The sequence below is a fragment of the Mya arenaria genome, chromosome 3 (assembly GCF_026914265.1).
Source record: "Mya arenaria isolate MELC-2E11 chromosome 3, ASM2691426v1".
NCBI lineage: Eukaryota > Metazoa > Mollusca > Bivalvia > Myida > Myidae > Mya > Mya arenaria.
This window is the reverse complement of record NC_069124.1, coordinates 56,875,963-56,898,650: the sequence shown is the minus strand read 5'-3', so window position 1 is coordinate 56,898,650 and position 22,688 is coordinate 56,875,963. Positions and strand designations below refer to the sequence as shown.

General features: G+C 36.9%; 1 protein-coding gene across 6 annotated transcripts in view; it reads left to right on the top strand.

The window, feature by feature from the left end:
* Nucleotides 1-22,688, top strand: part of LOC128228029 (uncharacterized) — a 93,566-nt gene that overhangs the window by 9,962 nt on the left and 60,916 nt on the right. Inside the window, exons 1-5 of one of the 6 annotated variants that reach the window (XM_052939057.1) lie at nt 7,267-7,441; nt 7,756-7,893; nt 11,757-12,275; nt 12,499-12,757; nt 13,744-13,875. In XM_052939057.1, coding sequence (XP_052795017.1) covers nt 7,834-7,893; nt 11,757-12,275; nt 12,499-12,757; nt 13,744-13,875 — 970 coding nt within the window. In that variant the 5' untranslated portion in view covers nt 7,267-7,441; nt 7,756-7,833. Of the gene's footprint in view, nt 1-7,266; nt 7,442-7,501; nt 7,894-7,933; nt 10,344-11,756; nt 12,276-12,498; nt 12,758-13,743; nt 13,876-22,688 lie in introns of those variants that run through there. The other 5 variants (XM_052939056.1, XM_052939059.1, XM_052939055.1 and 2 more) reach the window with 5 other exon arrangements.

Genomic DNA, 22,688 nt, shown 5'->3' with positions numbered 1-22,688 from the left:
ACACTTTATCACTGAATACTCAGCAAAACATTGGATTACTTAAGAATTTGGTAGATATATAATGATAAGAAAACCTAAGAATTCTTGGGAACTCCTAACAAATCCTATGTTTTTCAATTTGACTCCAATGGGTAAAAATCCAATGTTTTCCATCTAGGAATACAAAGGAAAAGATAGGAATTTTGCATCCAGATTCAGTTCGGAATACTTAGGAAAACATTGGATTGTGGGGCCAATACCGCCCATGTTTTCCAAAGTATTCCAACTCAGAAAAACATTGGATTACTTAAGAATTTGGTAGATATAAAATGATAAGAAAACCTAAGAATTCTTGGGAACTCCTAACAAATCCTATGTTTTCCAATTTGACTCCAATGGGTAAAAATCCAAAGCTTTCCAATGTTTTCCATCTAGGAATACATAGGAAAAGATAGGAAATTTGCATCCAGGTTCGGTTCGGAATACTTAGGAATACATTGGATTTTGGGGCCAATACCGCCCATGTTTTCCAAAGTATTCCAACTCTTTATTCCTAGGAATAGATAGGAAAAGATTGGAAATTCTAAGAATTAAATCCTAAGATTTCTTAGGATATTCTTAAGAATACTTAGGAAATCCAATTTAATTTCTGCAAGGGAAAATAGCCCTGAGAATGCTTTTCCGCGCCCTGTACTATATCTCGTATTGGGACACCTACTTACCCTATAACATATATATCATGGCAACTTGTTTTCATTTGTCAATTTGGAAATGTTTCGGAATTTGAAAATAGACGCCATATTGGTATGATATATATTTGTGACCCAAAATGGAAATTTATCACACCTCCAACATAATGACTCAATGGCATTGGTCCAGGACTGGTCACACAGTGACCACAAATTTTTCCATTTTGGGTCACCAAATTTATATCTTGTCAATTTAAGGTTGTCAGTGTGATATATATGGCTTCGCTCTCACACGATATGGTTTCCTTTGCCCCATATATCCCATAGTGGTATTCCAACGGTATACAAGTGGTATACCAGCGGTAAATTTTGGTGGTATTTTACTAAAAGTTTACCACTGGTAATTCAGTGGTACCACTTGAGTACCAGCAATAAACTTTTTGTGGAATACCACCAAAATTTACCGCTGATACTCCAGCGGAAAACCGCTTGAATACCAGTGGTAATTTTTTGTGGTATTCCTCTAAAAGTTTGCCACTGGTACTCCACTATACCACTGGAAAGTGTCCACCGGAAATCAAGTGGTATAATGTGTATTTATGTTTACCACTGAAATTCAGTGGTATTCCACTGGTATTATGTGGTATTTCATTGGAATACCAGTGTATAAATGTTTACCACTGGAATGTAGTGGTATTCCACTGGTTTTCAAATGACATTTTACTGGGGCAGTCCTTTACCAATGGAGTTGCTTCACTCATGTTGGAGCTGTGATATTGGAATAGACTCTCAGTAATTGTTATACTCAATATAACCAGTTGTAGACTGCCATATCATAACTTTCTCATAAACCATTGGGGAACATAACTGTACATCCTTGACTTATGAAGCATGATTAAACCTCAGATGTTAACTAATTACAAAATGTTGGTTATAAAATGCAGGATTGTGTGTCATATTGACTGTGTCTGTCGTCAATAAACAGATCTGAGACAGTTATTATGTGTTCTTAAGTAATCAATTCATGACTAAAATTATGATATGAAAATGAGAAACACGTGACAAGGAATAATGTGCAAGGCCTAAACAAGTCTTATTCGTCGTTAGTACTGGTATTAAGGTCAAAGACAGTTAAGCGTAAAAGTACCGATCAAGTAATAATCAACTTCACTCAATGAAATCAAATGAATCTTGATCATTCAAATAATTATACTAATAAATTAAAAACACTTCAAATGTTTGCTGTTAGCATTGGGCCACCAGAAAGTATTTTAATTTTTTATAGCAGTAAACTATATAATATCAGTGTACAGTTATTTCATGGTTATTTTAGGGTAAAAGTCATAAAATAACTATTTATTTCCTGATCAAAATTTAAATTGAACCAAGTGTGATGCTGTCTTACTTTGAAGCATGAAATTCCAATGACATCATATCGCTTGAGAAAAAGTTCATACGTAGTGTTGCCTGGGAAATAGTTCAATCCAAGACAACAATCCAAGACGTATTGATAGCTTTCATGTAAAACAGCAATAAATAACTGATTTTTATTGATATAACGAATCAGTTAATAAAACAGAATGACTGACAGAAAACAACAACATGGGAGCATTTGGGTGCTCATATGCCATGTGGTTGGTTACATGTCATGTGGTTGGTCACATGTCTAGTGGTTGGTCACATAGTGTTTGGTCACATGTCAAGTGGTTGGTCACATGTCAAGTGATTGGTCACATGTCAAGTGATTGGTCACATGTCTAGTGGTTTGCCACATGTCAAGTGGCTGGTCACATGTCTAGTGGTTGGCCACATGTCATGTGGTTGGCCACATGTCATGTGGTTGGTCACATAGTGTTTGGTCACATGTCAAGTGTTGGTCACATGTCAATTGATTGGTCACATGTCTAGTGGTTGGCCACATGTCAAGTGGCTGGTCACATGTCTAGTGGTTGGCCACATGTCTAGTGGTTGGCCACATGTCAAGTGGCTGGTCACATGTCTAGTGGTTGGTCACATGTCAAGTGGTAAGTCACATGTCAAGTGGCAGTAAAATGTCAAGTGGCAGTCACATGTCATGTGCTTGGTCACATGTCAAGTGGTTGTTCACATGACAAGTGGCTGGCCACATGTCAAGTGAGTGGTTGGTCACATGTCAAGCGGTTAGTCACATGTCAAGTGGCTGGTCACATGCCATGTGGTTGGTTGCATGTCAAGTATTTGGTCACATGTTAAGTAGCTGGTCACATGTCAAGTGGCTGGTCACATGTCATATGGCTGGTCGGATGTCAAGTTGTTGGTCAGATGCCAAGTGGTTGGTCACATGTCAAGTGGCTGGTCACATGTCAAGTGGTTGGTCACATGTCAAGTGGTTGGTCACAGGTCAAGTGGTTGGTCGCATGTCAAGTGGTTGGTCACATGTCAAGTGGCTGGTCACATGTCATGTGGTTGGTCACATGTCAAGTGGTTGGTTGCATGTCAAGTGGTTGGTCACATATCAAGTGGTTGGTCACATGTCATGTGGTTGGTAACATGTCATGTGGTTGGTCACATGTCATGTGGTTGGTCACATGTAAAATGGTTGGTCACATGTCAAGTGGTTGGTCATATGTCATGTGGTTGGTCACATGTCATGTGGTTGGTCACATGTCTAGTGGTTGTTCACATGTCATGTGGTTGGTCACATGTCATGTGGTTGGTCACGTGTCATGTGGTTGGTCATTGTGGTTGGTCACATGTCAAGTGGTTGGTCACATGTCATGTTGTTGGTCACATGTCATTTGGTTGGTCATTGTGGTTGGTCACATGTCAAGTGGTTGGTCACATGTCAAGTGGTTGGTCACATGTCATGTGGTTGGTCACATGTCAAGTGGTTGGTCATATGTCAAGTGGATGGTCACATGTCAAGTGGTTGGTCACATGTCAAGTGCTTGGTCACATGTCAAGTGGTTGGTCATATGTCATGTGGTTGGTCACATGTCATGTGGTTGGTCACATGTCTAGTGGTTGGTCACATGTCATGTGGTTGGTCACATGTCATGTGGTTGGTCACATGTCATGTGGTTGGTCATGTGTCATGTGGTTGGTCATTGTGGTTGGTCACATGTCAAGTGGTTGGTCACATGTCATGTTGTTGGTCACATGTCATTTGGTTGGTCATTGTGGTTGGTCACATGTCAAGTGGTTGGTCATATGTCAAGTGGATGGTCACATGTCAAGTGGTTGGTCACATGTCAAGTGGTTGGTCACATGTCAAGTGGTTGGTCACATGTCATGTTGTTGGTCACATGTCATTTGGTTGGTCATTGTGGTTGGTCACATGTCAAGTGGTTGGTCACATGTCAAGTGGTTGGTCACATGTCATGTGGTTGGTCACATGTCAAGTGGTTGGTCATATGTCAAGTGGATGGTCACTTGTCATGTGGTTGGTCACTGTGGTTGGTCACATGTCAAGTGGTTGGTCACTTGTCAAGTGCATGGTCACATGTCATGTGGATGGTCACTGTGGTTGGTCACATGTCAAGTGGTTGGTCACATGTCATGTGGTTGGTCACATGTCAAGTGGTTGGTCATATGTCAAGTGGATGGTCACATGTCATGTGGTTGGTCACTGTGGTTGGTCACATGTCAAGTGGTTGGTCACTTGTCAAGTGCATGGTCACATGTCATGTGGATGGTCACTGTGGTTGGTCACTGTGGTTGGTCACATGTCAAGTGGTTGGTCACATGTAAAGTGCTTGGTCACATGTCAAGTGGTTGGTCTCATGTCATGTGGTTGGTCACATGTCATTTGGTTGGTCATTGTGGTTGGTCACATGTCAAGTGGTAGGTCACATGTCAAGTGGTTGGTCACATGTCATGTGGTTGGTCACATGTCAAGTGGTTGGTCACATGTCAAGTGGTTGGTCACTTGTCAAGTGCATGGTCAGTCACATGTCATGTGGTTTGTCACTGTGGTTGGTCACATGTCAAGTGGTTGGTCACATGTCATGTATTTGGTCACATTTAATGTGGTTGGTCACATGTCATGGTGATGTCCACATGAACAAATCTGCCAAATGGATTTATGATATAATCAAAATTTGTTGCTATGCTATATTTGCATGTCTGCATGATGGGTGAATGAATATTCGATGAAGGACACACAAGTTAAAGCCCCCCCCTAGGGTACATATATTACAATAGAATCCATCAATTTCTGTCCTAGAATTTCAATGCAGATGAATACTAATACAAGTTATTTTCCACCAATGGAAAATGGAAATAATTTATCTTCCTGATTCATGCAAGTGAGTAGCATCCCTTTACTTTATAAGAATATATTATTGAAAGTTTACCATATGAAGATGGTTAAAGAGTATCTGTTATGTTATGCCATGAATCCTTAAATGTTAATGGTTCCCAAGTTCAAAGAAAAACATGGAAACATTTTCTAGTCCATGCCTATTAATTGATTCGTGTTTGAGAGATATTGATCGGAGAAGCATTGAATCACTGTTTGAAGGAGTCATCAATGGAAGAGTGCAATAGGATTTAATAAAGTGGGATTTCTGTTATAAAAGAAAATTATGAAGGAGATTGTAATGAAGTTATGGGAATGACCTCAAACTACAGTAAGGAAAGAACAATGTAATTATGTTTATCTGTTTTGATTAAAAATTAATAGCTGATTTGCATCATTTTGCTATATTAAGTAAACTATTATAGGTTCTATTGGTTCATTTTTTTTTTAACTATTTTGATATTGATAATAATGAATAATTGATGTTTGGTAATGCAAAATAAATATTGTTCTTGAAATATTATATCAATAGTTGTGCTGAAGGTCAGCAAATGAACATTTTATATTGATTGCTTGTAGAGACTAGACAGACTAAACAAATGATGCAGTTTCCTGAAGCTGCATAAGTTAACAAAATGCATACAGATCGAGACATACATCTTATTTACTAAAAGATGGACCTGCTAAATCCTTTGCACTCCCTATAATGACTATGCCATCAGAGAAAGACCAAAAAATGAGATCTTAATGGTAAATTTGATAGGTCATCTGCAAGCCTTTTTAAACCCCCAACAAATGGAGTTTGAAAGGGGTAAATTGGAGTCGCCCTCACAGTGGTTGGTCTGTCGGTCAGTTGCAAATTTCCTTGTGTGGAGCATTACATAAAAACTGTTTGTTGGAATTTAATTAAAAACTTCACACAATGGTATTAATGACCATAACTCTATTTCAGATAAGTTAAGAATTATTGCCCTTCATTAATTCTCCCATGTTCGAATCATAACTTATAAACTACTGGATGGAATTTATTTTAACTTCATACAATGGTAAAGAACAATGAGAAGAAGTGCAGGACTATAACTCTATTTCCTCTAATTACAGAGTATTTGCCCTTTGTTACTTGGAAATAACTGGAAAACTACTGAATAGAATTTAATTACACTTCATAGAAAGGTACAGCTGGTGAGAGTAAGTGCAGTGAACAAATATTAAAAAAATATATATTTTTCAGCTAATTACAGAGTTATTGCCCTTCGGTAATATATCTTCTCGGGAGTATAACTTGAGAACTACTAAATGGAATTTAATAAAACTTTATACAAGTGTAAAGCACACTGAGGAGAAGTGCAGTGTATATGGACCATAACACAATTACAGCGTATAACAGAGTTATTGCCCTTTGTAATATTTTCTTGTTCGGAGCTAAAATTGAAATTTACTGGATGGAATTTAATAAAAACTCCATACAACGGTAAAGCACAATGAGAGGAAGTGTATTGTACACAAGTTTCAAAGTTGTAAACATGAGGAAATTACAAAGTATAATGAGGTTTTATGCATGCATATAATAAAAGCATATATGAAAACAAAGTATTCAATGAATTACAATTGTCCAAAAGGAATTATACATTAAGATTCAAATGCTTTCAAATTACAATAGAATTACAGTTATCAATAATTAGAATTTTAATTATGTCAAGATGAAACATTTCAAAACAGAGAAATCAACATTATGCCAATTATCAAAATATTCCTGAAGAGAATGTATATATAACTTATAATTATATTTCATGGTAGAATTCTAAAAAAACAAACAAACAAAAACAGCGTTTAAGATAATAAACTTTATGTGTTTGTGTGGTTTATTTTATTTATATTAATGAGAGTATTCTCCAATTCAAAAACACCAAAGAATTAGTGATACATGTATGTCATTTACATAATAAACTATTTTTAACACTATGTGCTAATGATTTTAAATGTGTTGAACAAATACCGTCTCCGTAGCCTAGTTGTTAAGGCGTCTGCTTACAGAGCAGGAGGTCGAAGTTTCAAGTCTCACACAGGACATTCTGACATGGCCGGTTGCCGACCCAGCAGCTAGTTAAATCAAGGGGTACCGATTGCCTTCCTGCCAGGCGCCTGGCATATGGGATAGAAATTGAGGTTAAGATGTTCACGGATGTAGGTGTCTCATAAATGATAAGCTTAATGGGCAGGCCCTTAACAAACAGGGGTGACACTATAATAAACAAACATTTTACTATTGATAGTTTCCTGAACTCATTTTCACTTGTAGTCGTAAAGAGGTTCAGGAATTTAACATAACTTGGTGTGACATAAAATACAGGTTTTATTACTGTTTTTCTCAGATTTAGAAAAATCAGGACATTCTAATATATAGTTGTATTTGTCACCTATATCTCACTATCATCTAAGCAATGTGTGCCTTTGCTATTCTTGTATGGGATATAACTCCATCCTGTTTTACATGGTAAATTGTGATTTCTCGTTTGTAAATTTGCATAACTTCTTGTATTTATGTCGTAAGTGTTCTTAAGATATTTTTCCATTTCAAATTTTGTTTTAAATGTTTTATAAAATCAGAAACTTTTAGACGCATCTTTATAATGTTCTGTACCAGTCATTAATAAACAAATCTTTTAACTTAGTGTTACTGAGAGGGTTTAGCCATCTACAGTTACTAAATGTATATGATCACCAAATTCCATACAATCCTGTTTATATTAACATACTTTTTATAATATATATCCAGATGAACTTATTTTGATTACAGTTATTTTGCAGATCACCATAAAGACAATATATGGCATAGAAAGGTTTTGTAGACAGCTTAATTGTCGAAGGTTGGACTAGATTTGCCCAATGGCCCCTGGCGGTCAATGCCATAATATTAACCCCTGGCGGTGGTCCATACTCTCAGTGGTAATTCAGCATGGTCATAGCATGGTCATATATAACACCTGAAATAATTAATAGCAGAATTGTGAAGATATTTAAAAAAAAATGTGTATGGTCATAGTTAATATAGATAAGTATTATATAGAATATTCAGGTAATTATTAGCATTCCTTGTGGGTTTTTTAAACTGTTGTAATAATGATAATAATACAATTTCTTGTCAGGATTTATGCTATAAGAAGTAGTGATCTGTTGTCTGTTTACTTTTTTTAATATGATCTGTTTGACTGGAGTTACAGCCCTTTAAGTTAAAAATGAAGCTTTATGAAATTTTCAGCAGAATAAAGAAACCATCCATACACCACATGTACATGTATTTCTTTGTAACATCCTGTTTCCAAGCTTTTATACCACAACTGACAGCTTGCGGAGGATTATGTTGTTTGAGGTTTACGGAAAGCAGTTGTTATATTGTGGTTAATGTTGCATTTATGATCGTTATGAGTGAAAGGTAATTATATTAATAACACCATAAATAACTCCATTACCTTGGGTGTGTGCCGTTTTGAAGGATTGTACATTTTATTTCACTTATGGAACATTGAATTGAAGATGCATAGGAATAATGTTGTCCGGTGACTGTCCATGTTATCACTCTTATCAGTGTGCTCTATAATTTTAGCATTAATTTTCTTTTTCAATATTTACTGAATTTGGTAACACTGCTGGTGGGCATTATATCTCAATTTAGTTCACTTATCTGTCAAATTGCACTATTTCTTTGAGTTAAGTCAAAGCCAGAACAATTCTCACGAAAATCCAGGTTTTTACGTTGTCAACACTTACGTCTAGCAAGTTATGCAAGTTCTAGACGATCAGATATTAAATTTTATTCAGAACTTTTACCTTTAGAACAACTCATGGCCATTCCTATGTGGAACTATATTCTCCAATTTTTTAAATTTACTCGTATAAACCTCTAAAAATTAAAAATAAGAAACCATACTCACTGTTTACATCCATATTCCACTCATTGGCACTACAACGGAAGACGCGTTGGAGCATTTTCAACACATAACAAAATGTTATGGCTCCAATGATTACTCTGCATGCAAATGAATTTTCCAAACTTGACCAAAATAATCTTGTCTGCTTTTTTACGTGAGTATTTCTTATCTTTTGTTTACCAAACTTCATAACAATGCTTAAAATTGGGTTAAAACCAATCTCAATATCCAGCCAGATCGCACTATATTATCTCAGAAGCTATTATGGCCCTGTATACCGTATTTCCTCGACTATAAGACGGGATAATTGGGTCCCGATTTTTAACCTGAAAGTAGGGGGCCCCGTCTTATAAGCGAGTCGATAATATATTAAAAAAAGATTCAAGTCAAAATTAATAATATTTTACATAGTGTATTCGACTAACCTGTATATTGTCTGCTGATGCAAGAATGGGGTGATTAAGTAAACAACAACACGAAATCTCTTCACCGCGCGTGCTCTGACGTCATAGTGTACCGTTTGATCTGCATTTTTTCTCATGGTGCGTGTCTGTTTATTTAGTTTGACAGATATATAAAAACAGTAAATTGGAAACTTAATATGATGTAGGTGCCTAACTGCCAATTTGATTATGCAGACAAATGACAATGCAATTATAAATCCTATATGATCGTCACCAATCAAGGGACAATATTATTGTCTATTAATTGCTAAACAAACACCTATTCGTGCGTAATTGCCACGGCTTTTTGCAGTTTTGTTATTGAAGCCATTTATTTTCATGGTATTGATTACGGTTTATTGATCACAACATAACGGTTAATCTTTTTATTGTAATTGGGTTAAATTATTTCAATTCTGATAAGTAACGTCCTGTCTTGCAACCTTTAAAATAAATGCGTTACCGTGTACTAATTATTAATCTACCTCCAAAAAGAGCTCACAGTTGCCTGCCATTTTTTTCAAGCAAAACAACAAATTTACCGCATAAGTCGATAATTGTCTGTTGACCATGAAAATTTTCACACATTTGGAGGAATTAAAGGATTTTAGATTTGCTTAAAAATTTACCCCGTCTTATAAACGAGCCGAAACAAAAAGTATCAGATTTCATGGGCAAAGTTAGGGGGGTCGTCTTATAAGCGGATCACCTTATAGTCGAGGAAATATGGTAATAAGTATATAAGTAACCATGTATGCTCCCCAGCTTGAGCAAATAATTTTGTTTAAGATCACCAAATGTGTTAACAATGTTTCTTTGGTAATATAACCATGTTGATTGGCATAAATGTATCCCTCTATCAAGTTCCTCCACCTAATGTGACACTTTTGACTAATATCAGAAGGCGACAAGTGTCCTCAGGATATATTTTTAGTTAGGTCTCTTGAGCATTATTAGCTCTAATAGAACGCACCTGTGTCTGTCAGATGTCATCATTGGTCAACATCATCTCAACAGCAACATGGTATATTGAAGCATCAAGTAGAGATTCTTTTTTTCTGAGAGCCTAGTTTTGTCAGACAACCCTGAACATGACAGGCTCATTTTTTTGTATTTAGAACTTTCTTTTACGGGGGATAAAAAAACTATTTTTCTAGAACAAGACAGTTTTGCCTTAAGATCATTTGGAATAAAAAAATTACTTATTTTTACTTTTCTAAATCATGCCTCGATAATCAGGAATAGTGCAAACTGTTTATATCATCAGTTTTTAAATAGTAATTCTACTTCTTTGATGTGGTTTTAATTTCTAACTTGCCGATGGTTTTCCAAATGTGAACCTGAAATTAGAATATCATATGTTTTGTTATAAAACATGGATGCAATGGTTCACGGTACATCTAAATGCTTCATTTCAATGTGTTAAACACATGTTGCAACATCATCGATTGAAACCTTGAACACTTTCTATGGCAGTGTACACTGTTTTTCTTATGTTTGAGTGATACTTTGGCCAGGGTTCCATGGTGCATGTTTTTCTGATTTTCTTGCACAGTCTTCAAAGCAGTTAAATTTAATGGAACTCTTACTTGATAAGAAAGCTGCAGCTAAATTGGTTTATATCAAATGTCTGGATCAAAAGCTCAAAGACATATTGATTGATTTATATAAAAAGGCTTGTAACTGCATTTTACGGATACTGTAAAAGATCTAAAAAAGATGTTTTGTAATATAATAGTAAATGTTATTTCTGTGTGTCTATTCTAATTTAATAAAGTGAAAATGATATTGATAAGAGGAAATAATAAATCAAATTCAATTGCTTGATGTTTGCAATCTTATGGTTTCATTTTCGCAGATATTCCCAATTCCTTTATGCAAATTAAAAGTATTGCAAAGAAAGAACCTGTTCTGATATTAAGATCCTCAGTGAAGTGCCAAACAATTCTTGCTTAAAAGAACTTAATACAAAACTCATGAAAAAATTCCATGGGCATGGGAAATGAAGCATAACACAGTATTCATTTGTATATTGTTCTAAGAAAATTATGATACTCAGTTGCATTATAAACACATTTAGTTAGATATTCATTTCAACTGAATGTAAATAAATATACGAATGAATCATAGTAACACACAAAAAGAAAGGCTGAATGCTGCTTTTGGCGTCATGGTTTTTCCTTTAGCTTGAATGTCATGTTTGATAATTTACAACAAATGATGGTGATAACTAATTGCCCCTTGATGTACGTCACATATTTCTCTTTGAGGCTTTCTGGCTAGCACAGAACATATGGATGTAAGTAGGGATGGCATAATGGCTTGCCCTTTTTTTCCAAACAATTTGTCATATATAGGTGAACTATGTTTTACCTGAATATAAACATACAAAAATAATGAAAAATATATATTGGACACTTTTCCATTATATTTTTAGAGAATGAAGGTCAAGGTGGATGGCATGAGTGAGAAGAGGTCAAGTAACTCTAGTGTTGACCACTGTGACCCTAGTCACAATGGAGAGGATACCAGTGATCCCAGTCCCCATGGTGATGAACTCAGTGATCCTGGTTGCGAAGTTCATGATACCTGTGACCCTTGTTGCCATGGAGATGTGAGTGAATGCAATCTACACAGAGAAGAAACCAGTGACCCTAGTCTCAATAGTGATGGCCTGAGAGACCCTTATCACACTTGTGATGAACCCAGTGACCATTGTTCTCATGGTGATGACTATAGTGACCTCAGTATCCATGGTGATGACCCCAGTGATCCTACACTCCATGTAGATAACCCTTGCAGTGATGATGTCATGGATGAAGAGAGCGCTGGCATTCATGAGGGGTCTGACCGTGACCCTAGGAACTTTAAGTGTGGGGGTGAGGCTGTAGGGCAAATAGGGGCCATAAAGGGACAGTATATTCAAGAAGAGGAGGGATCTGAAGAGACAGAACAGGTTTGTGTGTTGAGTAATGTTTCCAGAATGAAAGAATTTACGAATTTTGTGATTGATTAATGTGTGGATAATTGATGTCAATGTATGACAAATGGTCGATTAACATGTGCCCCCCTTTCTTGAACAATTAAGTGGCAAAAGGAATAAAATTACAGTTGAGTGATCATACATTTTTGAATGGCATATTGAAGTGAATATTACTTTCTGTTTCCCATTTACTTAGGACCTGTCAGATCTTGGCACAATTGAGCTCCCCGACTCAGCCAGCAAGCCTGACCCACCACCTCGCACTGACAGTCATGGTGTAAGCGGTGGGGTAGCACCCCAGGGGAGACTGATGGTGGACAGCCTGACCCAAGGGGATGGGGAGGAGTCATTTTCCTGGGACAAACAGAGAGATTACCTGCTCACATGTATGGGCTTCATCAATGGGCTCGGCTGTCTGATAAAAGCTGGAGTGTACATTATGAAGCATGGTGGAGGTATGGTTGGGTTTGAATGTGAATCTCAATGTCTGTGTGGGAAATTCGTTTTCATGCCAATTTCTGCTTAGTTTGCTCCATAACAAGTTCTATAAAAGATACCATATTTACTTCTCTCTCTGTTGCGTTAAGTAATACATTAGATGGAAAACTTAGTTGCACCCCACAGAATACATTTGATGATCTGAGCATTGTACCAAAATTGCTCAATAAAAAAGTAACTTGCATCAGAAGCAAACTATTACTCTTGATATTTCTCCTTTATGAAAGTGATACAAAAGAATAGCATTTTTATTGTAGTTGGTGAACCATGATATTATTGCTTGGCATCATGCAAGACACTGGCATTTAAACTTGATTTGTAATAATTGATTCCGACAAAGTGCCATTTGGCGAGGAATGTACGAACACAGTATTGTCACTATAAACCTCGTGCCTGGCAACAGATTCTGGGAATGGAACCTTTCCAAAGCTCTGCATAAATAAACTAATACTTATCCTATAGAATACATTATTAACAAGAATATAGGTAGATCGCTTATTGATTGGTAGTTTTTGTATAAGTGTTAATGATAATTATTTACCAGGTTAACAAATTCATTCTACTTTCTCATCAATACAATAACCACTTCAAGCACATTAAGTACGCTATATCAAGTGTGAATATATTGATAGTGTAATTAGATTAAAGAATTACTGCTAATTAAGTAACTCTTACCAGTTATGACATTAACATGATGACACTGTTACAAATGTCAGGCCCCTTAATTTTCAAATTGACTGATCTATCAGAAGATGGCATTCTCTGATGCTGATGTTGAGGATGATGATAAAGTGATAATTCTGCTTCTCTTGAAGACGAAGATTTTGCTGCTGACGATGATTATTTTGATAAGAGGGTAATGTTTTGTTGCTGCTGCAGCTGATTATGGAATGGTATGGCAAGAATAGTTCTTATAATGGAATGAAATGTTTTCCTATTTTAGGTGTGTTCTTCATCGCCTACCTCTTGTGCATGTTGGTGATTGGATGCCCTCTGGTGTTCCTGGAGACCGCCCTGGGGCAATATGTTGTTGGGGGGCCACTAAATGCCTGGAAGGTCATACCATTATTCTCAGGTTAGTAGGAGGGTGGGGGTTGAAGTAGGGAAAGAATAAGGTGTTCAGGGTTAGTGAGGTGTCATACTGAGAAGAAGGGTAATGAGGGTTAAGATTCGCTGTTGCTTGTTGGTTTCTCACAGCTGAGAGGTTAGGTGAGTTCATAGATAGCTTGATGCTGAAGGATACCTTTTTGTGTCCTGAAATGTTATTTTGTGGTTTGTAAGTGAGGCAGAACTTAATGTATCCTTTGTATCATTATTAAAGGTAAAAATGGTGTTTGTAAACAGGGACTCAGGGGTTTGTAAGTCAAGGGTTTGTAAGGAAAGACTGAAGGGATGGCCCTTTGTATCATGGAAGGTAATAATGACGTTTGAAAGCAGGGACTGGGGTTTGTAAGCAAGGACTAAAGTGATGTCCCTTTGGATTCTGGAATATTATTCAGCTGTTTGTTAGCAGAGACTGAATGGATCCCCATTTATATCCTGGAAAGTTATGCTGAGGTTTGAATGAGACTGAAGGGATGTCCCAAAATATCCTGGAATGTAGTACTGAGGTTTATAAGCAGGGACTGAATGGATGGCCATAACAATTCTAGAATGTTATGAAGAGATTGAAGGTATGCCTCTTTGTATGCTGGAAGGTTATTCGGAGGTTGGTAACTAGGAACTGTAATTAAATTGGAGAACAACAGATGTAGTAAATTGGCTTAAGATAGTCTATATAAGATATTCACATGAAACTAAGTATATAATGTCATGTTAACAATTAAGCTACTCAAACATCAAACTTGCAAGGTCTTTCATAGCCTTTTGTTGACATTGTTGTTGGTGTCTTGCAAAACCTGGGCCCCAAGTCAAAAACGATTCAAGATACTCAAATGAAACTTGGAACACATGTTTACAGATACAATATGCACATTGATATTGCCCATAATTCCGATTCAAATAGTTGTTGTGTCATGCCTGTTTTCTACTGAAAAAGGATGCACATTAGACTTCAATATTTGACCATTGGTGCCTGCTTACTGTTCATAACAGATAATTTCCCTTCTATCATTCATTTAAGTGATTGTGCTATTTCCTACTGTTGTATTTCCTATAAATATAATTTTATATTTCTAGTCTATCTTTTCTTGCAAAACAAGGTGATATACAACAAAGTATCAGGCTAATTCATCATTAAATCTCTAGAAGCAGGGATGAATCTCTATAATGTCAAATTAGCAGGGAACCATCATTTAATGTGAAAGTAGCTGGAACTAATTTTTTTTATGCCCCCCTTCGAAGAAGAGGGGTATATTGCTTTGCACAGGCATGTTGGTCGGTCCGTCAGTCGGTCCGTCTGTCTGTCGGTAGACCAAAGCTTGTCCAAGTGATAACTCAAAAACTCCTGGACGTATGGTCATCAAACTTGACAAGAAGGTTGGGTGTGACCAATAGATGACCCCTATTGATTTTAGAGGTCAAAGGTCAATGTCACAGTGACCTTTAATGGTAAAATAATTTTAAAGCTTGTCCGAGTGATAACCCAACAATGCCTAGACCTATGGTCATCAAACTTGATATGGAAGTTGGGCCTGACCAGTAGATGACCCATAATGTTTTTGGGGTCATTGGGCCAAAGGTCAAGGTCACAGTGACCTTGAATGGTAAAAGGTTGTCCGAGTGATAACTCGACAATGCCTGCACCCATGGCCCTCATTCTTGACTTGGAGGTTGGGCCTGACCAGTAGATGACCCCTATTGTTTTAAGGGCTCATTGGGTCAAATATCAAGGTCACAGTGACCTTGAATGGTAAAAGGTTGTCCGTGTGATTACTCTTCAATGCCTGCACCTATGGCCCTCAAACTTGACTTGGAGGTTTGGCCAGAACAGTAGATGACCCCAATTGTTTTTGGGGGTCATCGGGCCAAAGGTCAAAGTCACAGTGAGCTTGAATGGTAAAAGGTTGTCCGAGTGATAACTCGACAATGCCTGCACCCATGGCCATCAAACTTGACTTGGAGGTTGGGCCTGACCAGTAGATGGCCCCTATTGATTTTAAGGGTGATTTGGCCAAAGGTCAAGGTAACAGTGACTTTGAACGATAAAAGGTTGCCCAAGTGATAACTCAACAATGCCTGCGCCTATGGCCCTCAAACTTGACTTGGAGGTTGGGCCTGACCAGTAGATGACCCCTATTGATTTAAGGGGTCAAAGGTCATGGTCACAGTGACCTTGAAAGCAAACTCAACAATTCCTGGACCTATGGTCATCAAACTTGGCATGAAGGTTGGGCCTGACCAGTAGATGACCCCTCTTGACTTTGGGGGTCATCAGGCCAAGGTCAAGGTCACAGTAACCTTTAACGCAAAAAAGTTAACAAATCTTCTCCCAGTGATATCTTAACAATGCCTGAATCTATGATCATCAAACTTGATATGTAAGTTGGGCCTGACCAGGAGATGACCCTTATTGATTTTAGGAGTCATTGGGTCAAAGGTCAGCTTCACAGTGACCTTGAAAGCGAAAATGTTTCAAGTGATAATTGGACAATGCCTGCACCAATGGCCCTCAAACTTGACTTGGAGTTGTGTCTGACCTGTAGATGACCCCTTAAGATTTTAGGGGTCAAAGGTCATGGTTACAGTAGCAGGGACCCACTATTATTTGTCCAAGTTTATATAGCAGGGACCCACCATTAATTGTCCATTTAGCAGGGAACCATCGTTAATTGTTGAAGTATATATAGCAGGAACCCACCATTAATTGTCCAAGTAGCAGGGAACCATCATTAATTGTCCAAGTAGCAGGGACCCATTATTTATTGTCCAAGTATATGTAGCAAGGACCCACCATTAATTGTCCAAGTAGCAGGATACCATCATTAATTGTCCAGGTGTATATAGCAGGAACCCACCATCAATTGTCCAAGTAGCAGGGACCCATTATTTATTGTCCAAGTAGCAGGGACCCATTACTTATTGTCCAAGTAGCAGGGACCCATTACTTATTGTCCAAGTATATGTAGCAAGGACCCACCATTAATTGTCCAAGTAACAGGGAACCATCATTAATTGTCCAAGTAGCAGGAACCTATCATTAATTGTCCAAGTATATGCAGCAGGGACCCACCATTAATTGTCCAAGTAGCAGACCATTGTCCAGACTTATATAGCAGGGACCCTTCATTTAATGTCAAAGGTTAAACATTGTGATCAAAATTGTCTGACATTATTCTAAAATGTAACAAAGAATCTTTATTGACAATACCTTTTTTGCAATATTCTTACCACAGAAATAAAGTTTTAATATTGTGCATTACTTATCTTTGACGATTGTGATGAGTTGATTGTGTATGTGGAAAAACAGTAACCTTATGAACTTTGTATAATTAATGAATGTTTGTTCCAAGAGGGATTTCATGATAACTAATCAGAAGATGTCTTCCTTAATTGAAAGAAACCATTAACTTTGTTGTTTACTAGAAAGATGTGTGAAGTGAGGACTTGATCTTGGAGGAATCAATTGTATTTTAATTAAGCTTCCCAGAAAATTCATGATGATGTTGGAGATTATTCTTAATTTAAAACACTGTAAATATGAACGATTAAACTCTGAACAATTATTCTAAATTGTATAGCAAAACCTAGAACATTATATGTCAAATGCAGTCAATCTTTTCTAGATCAAAAATGTCATTCTCTATAGGACGGCAGACCCATTAAAAAAATATTTGCAAAATTAACATTGTTATTCTCTATAAGACTGCCAATTCAGATATAAATTGCAATAGCAATACTGTCATTTGCTATACCATGACAGGCACAGTCATGAACATTGTCATTTGCTATATTACGGCAGACATTTATCATACATGTGATAATTTCTTGGGTCGATTCCGGGACACTCGTCGTAATGTCAACGCACACTAGGGGGGTCCGGGAGCATTCACCCCCGAATTTTTTTTTAAATGGGGAACGTCTGTGGTGCATTCTATAGCATATCTGGGGCTATTGTAGTCGTTTTTAACGTCGGGAAAATGTACCTATTTTGACTGCCAAGACGTATTTTTTACTTGACATGGTTGTTTTTTTCTGCATTTTCTTGAAAAAATAAAACCACCAGATATTTTCCCAGGCTTTAAATGAAGTGCTAACCAGGAGGATATGCAGTCTACTTTCGGTTTCATCAAAACAGGAAATAAACAACTATACGGGCCCCTGTTTTCCCGCGCTTTTGAGAACATGCGTTACAAAATATTAATTTTTTTATCACATTTAAAACGTTTGCAATTTATGACACACAATTTTTTCCAGACGATAAAGAAGATTTTCCAGTCGATGAGCTTTTTTTCTGTTTGGAGATGCATATAATTTTGATAGAGACGTGTCAACAATCGGCTGTATAAAGCGATCACGTGACTTACCATGGTCACGTGATTAAAGCACTCTATATAACCGCCTGTAAACCCCATATCGTCAGTTTTATTTCGGCGTAAAAATACACACGATAGTTCGGAAAAAAGGTCAAAACACTAAAATTCCTTATGGACGCGTAAGTTGTTTAAAGTATAACGACGTATTGACTTTGAAATTTGAAAGGAATATGGGATGTTTTTCGTGTTTTAATTTTGTTTTTTTACTCATTTTGTCACTTTCTTTGAACTTACCTTCATGCTCGTTTGTTGGTAAAATGTGTGAAAAATATCAATTCATCAATTAAAAGCTATCATTCATAAGACCAAACAAATCCATATGAAAACAATGAATTTGTATACAAGAACCCTCCCCCACTCGTTAAGCACAACAATAGGCCGATAGATCAATTATCGGGTGATTGACGATGACCTAGACGACACTCGTACCAATTAACGGATTAGTGTCAACATGTCCTGTGTTTTACGACCAGTGTCCCGGACAGGCAAAATAGCTGACTTACATTGGTAAAATTAAGATAATCGATTCCGATTCCGAGATTTTTTTTTCGTTTTTTTTTTTATGACTTTCCGGGACAAACATGCACCCTCCGTGACAGAGATACGATTTCCGGGACAATCCCGGACGTCCGGGACGTTATCACATGTATGCATTTATATGATGGCAGGCACAATCATGAATTGCAATATCACCATTGTCATTTGCTATATTATGGCAGACATTTATATGATGGCAGGCACAATCATGAATTTCAATATCACCATTGTCATTTGCTATATTACGGCAGACATTTATATGATGGCAGGCACTGTATAAAGTGCAATATCAACATTGTCATTCTCTATTCCACAGCAGACACAGTATAAATTGGCTATTGGCTAAATATCAAGATTGGCAATCGCTATACCACGGTAGGCACAGTATAAATTGCAATATCATCATTGTCATGGACTTTATCATGCAGGGCTTCTAAACACCAGCAATTTGCCGGTCTGGACCGGTTTGACCAAGCCAGACCGATTTCAGTTTCGAAAAGAGTCCAAAAAATCGGTCAGAAATGTTGTTGTTGTTTTTTTATAATTTCGGCTAAGTCAGTTAAATTTGTCGAAATTATAACATACAATCCTTCTTGGGTCATTCACACATTCAAAATTACCCCCAATAAAAGTGTTCTGATTACCAAATGACCAAGGCACCCAGCTGCTTTTCCAGCTATGCTGAACACACGGTATCTGTTAATAAGCAGACGCTCTTATTCTATAGGACATCCACAGCGACGCGCTTGATTTACTAAAGTCTCAAAGCTGAGTGTGCCGCTTACAGTGTTCTCAATAAGAACCGGCTGCCGGCCAAAATGGAGGGTTCAAATGACAATTGGGCCAGTTCAAATTTGGAAAACTAAATGAATTTTAAATAGAATAAGTAGTAGCTGGTAGGTTACTTTACTATTTGAGACGGTTCAACTGAAACTTATTGCAAAACCCTGTGCTTACGTCATTTTAATAAAATATAATGTAAAATTCGTTGTCTATATCTGACTAAAAGCTAGAAGCCTTGATTATAAATATAGATATATTTGTTTATTAAATATTATCAGTTGAATGTTGATCCCTGGAAGTGGCATCAAGCAAAAAAATGACAATACTGTTTCACTTTTTGTCGTCTGACCGCTTCCCGCCGGCCGCAATTAATTACAATTGCAGGGTTTCTTGTTAGAGACGCTGCAGAATTCGATAAGAATCTTATTTAAAATTAAGTTTGTATCAAATACTATCTGAATTGCCTATTATGGTTTTAAAGCCCTCTTACGAGTTGCCACATCGCAAAAAGATATTGACAGAATACACATCACGAAAATGTGTGACATACTTCTTCAGACATTTCCTTTTCCATATTTTGGACTTTGTAACCGGTCTTCTTCTTTTTTGCGGGGGGGGGGGGGGGGCGATAGTCGCCGGGTCCGGACAGATTTAGGTTTAGATTTTAGAAGCCCTGATATCATGGCAGGCACAGTATACATTGCATCACATAATTGTCATTGAATTGCAATATTATCATTGTCAATGGCTTTGTCATGCCCAGGCACAGTCATGAATTGCAATATCATAATTGTCATTGGATATATCATGCCAGGCACAGTCATGAATTGCAATATCATAATTGTCATTGGATATATCATGCCAGGCACAGTCATGAATTGCAATATCATCATTGTCATTGAATATTTCATGGCAGGTACAGCCATGAATTGCAACATCATAATTGTCATTGGATATATCATGGCAGGTACAGCCATGAATTGCAATATCATCATTGTCATTGAATATTTCATGGCAGGTACAGCCATGAATTGCAATATCATCATTGTCATTGAATATTTCATGGCAGGTACAGCCATGAATTGCAACATCATAATTGTCATTGGATATATCATGCCAGGCACAGTCATGAATTGCAATATCATCATTGTCATTGAATATTTCATGGCAGGTACAGCCATGAATTGCAACATCATAATTGTCATTGGATATATCATGGCAGGTACAGCCATGAATTGCAATATCATCATTGTCATTGAATATTTCATGGCAGGTACAGCCATGAATTGCAATATCATCATTGTCATTGAATATTTCATGGCAGGTACAGTCATGAATTGCAACATCATAATTGTCATTGGATATATCATGCCAGGCACAGTCATGAATTGCAATATCATCATTGTCATTGAATATTTCATGGCAGGTACAGCCATGAATTGCAACATCATAATTGTCATTGGATATATCATGGCAGGTACAGCCATGAATTGCAATATCATCATTGTCATTGAATATTTCATGGCAGGTACAGCCATGAATTGCAATATCATCATTGTCATTGAATATTTCATGGCAGGTACAGTCATGAATTGCAATATCATCAGTGTCATTGAATATTTCATGGCAGGTACAGTCATGAATTGCAATATCATCATTGTCATTGCCTATATCATACAAGGCACAGTCATGAATTGCAATATCGACATGACCGCATTGCCATTCTCTATATGAATGCAAGCCCTGTCAAAATACAAATTGCAAGATCATTTTTAGCTGGACTTGTTTAATAACTTCTATACCCTTCATTCAATTGACTTAATACTTTACACAATTGTTCAGGACCATCACCCAATGAGGTTACATAACTTCATATCCTTAATACAAGTTATAGCCCCTGATTGACTTAGGTTAAAGTTTTAGGCAAGTAAAAGTAAGGGCAAGTTGGGATTTTAATAAAAAAAACTTCTATACCGTTTATTAAATGCTCTTAATAAAATTCAAAATTATTTACGACCATCTTACAAAAAGAAACATAACTCTGTTTTAAGCCTAAATACAAATTATGGCCCTTGATTTTTTTTTTTTTGATTTCCTTTGAAAGGCATATTTGTATATTCTTAACCACATTTTCATAATGGGAAATCAAGTTATTTGAATGACTTGCGTCATTGTTTGGGCGGGCTGGTGGGAGGGCAGCATCAAAGTCACCTTATGTATCGAATAATTTTAGTAAGGTTTGACATAAAGAGACCAAACTTGGTATTATTACATCGTTATTGTATTCTAAGTCAAAGCGGCGTAGTCGAGCGCGCTGTCTTACGACGGCTCTTGTTTTCATTCTTTATAGGGCTGCAAGTGCAGTCAAAAGTTCGAGATAAACATCTCATGCCCAGCCTGGTTTGTCAAGCTTTGTATGCCCGCCTTATGATTACGCATGTGGTTCTTAGTATAATGCCAGTGTTTTGTAACAACAAGAGCTGTCAGGGCTTGAGCATGCATTGATGGCTTTAACTTTTAAATTTCATTTTATCACATTTTAAAAGTGGGTTAACAACACATCAGAAGGGAAAAATATAGTAAAATCTTATTAGTTCTGTTGGTTTTGAGAGGAAATACAGATGATTAAAACAGATTAGTTCACAAAGGAGATTCACATTTCTGAAAGCTGTGTGATTAGACTGTTTATTCATATGATTTAAGTCTACTTCTTGATGGCACAGAGTTTTGTAAGAAAAGGTCAAGCTGCTGAAGAACATCTCCTAATTACACAGTCAGACACATTACAAGAGAAGTGAAGTCCACAATTTGCTTGGCAGTTTTTGATTGATAAGCATCTGCAAATGGTTCAAATATAGAAAAAAGCATTGAACTTCGTGTTACCACCCACTTAAGGAGATTTTGAAACACCTTGCAAAATTGCTTCCAATATTGGCTTTAGTTTGGAATCAATAAGTCTGGTTTTCTTGCAAATCATTCAAGTTACATTGATTTAAGGTCCAGTCGAAACCGATTACCTGTAAGAGGGATCGTCACACAAACTTAAGTGTCTGGTCTTTCTGAAATTGCTATCTAGTTGTTGTATGGGAAAAAC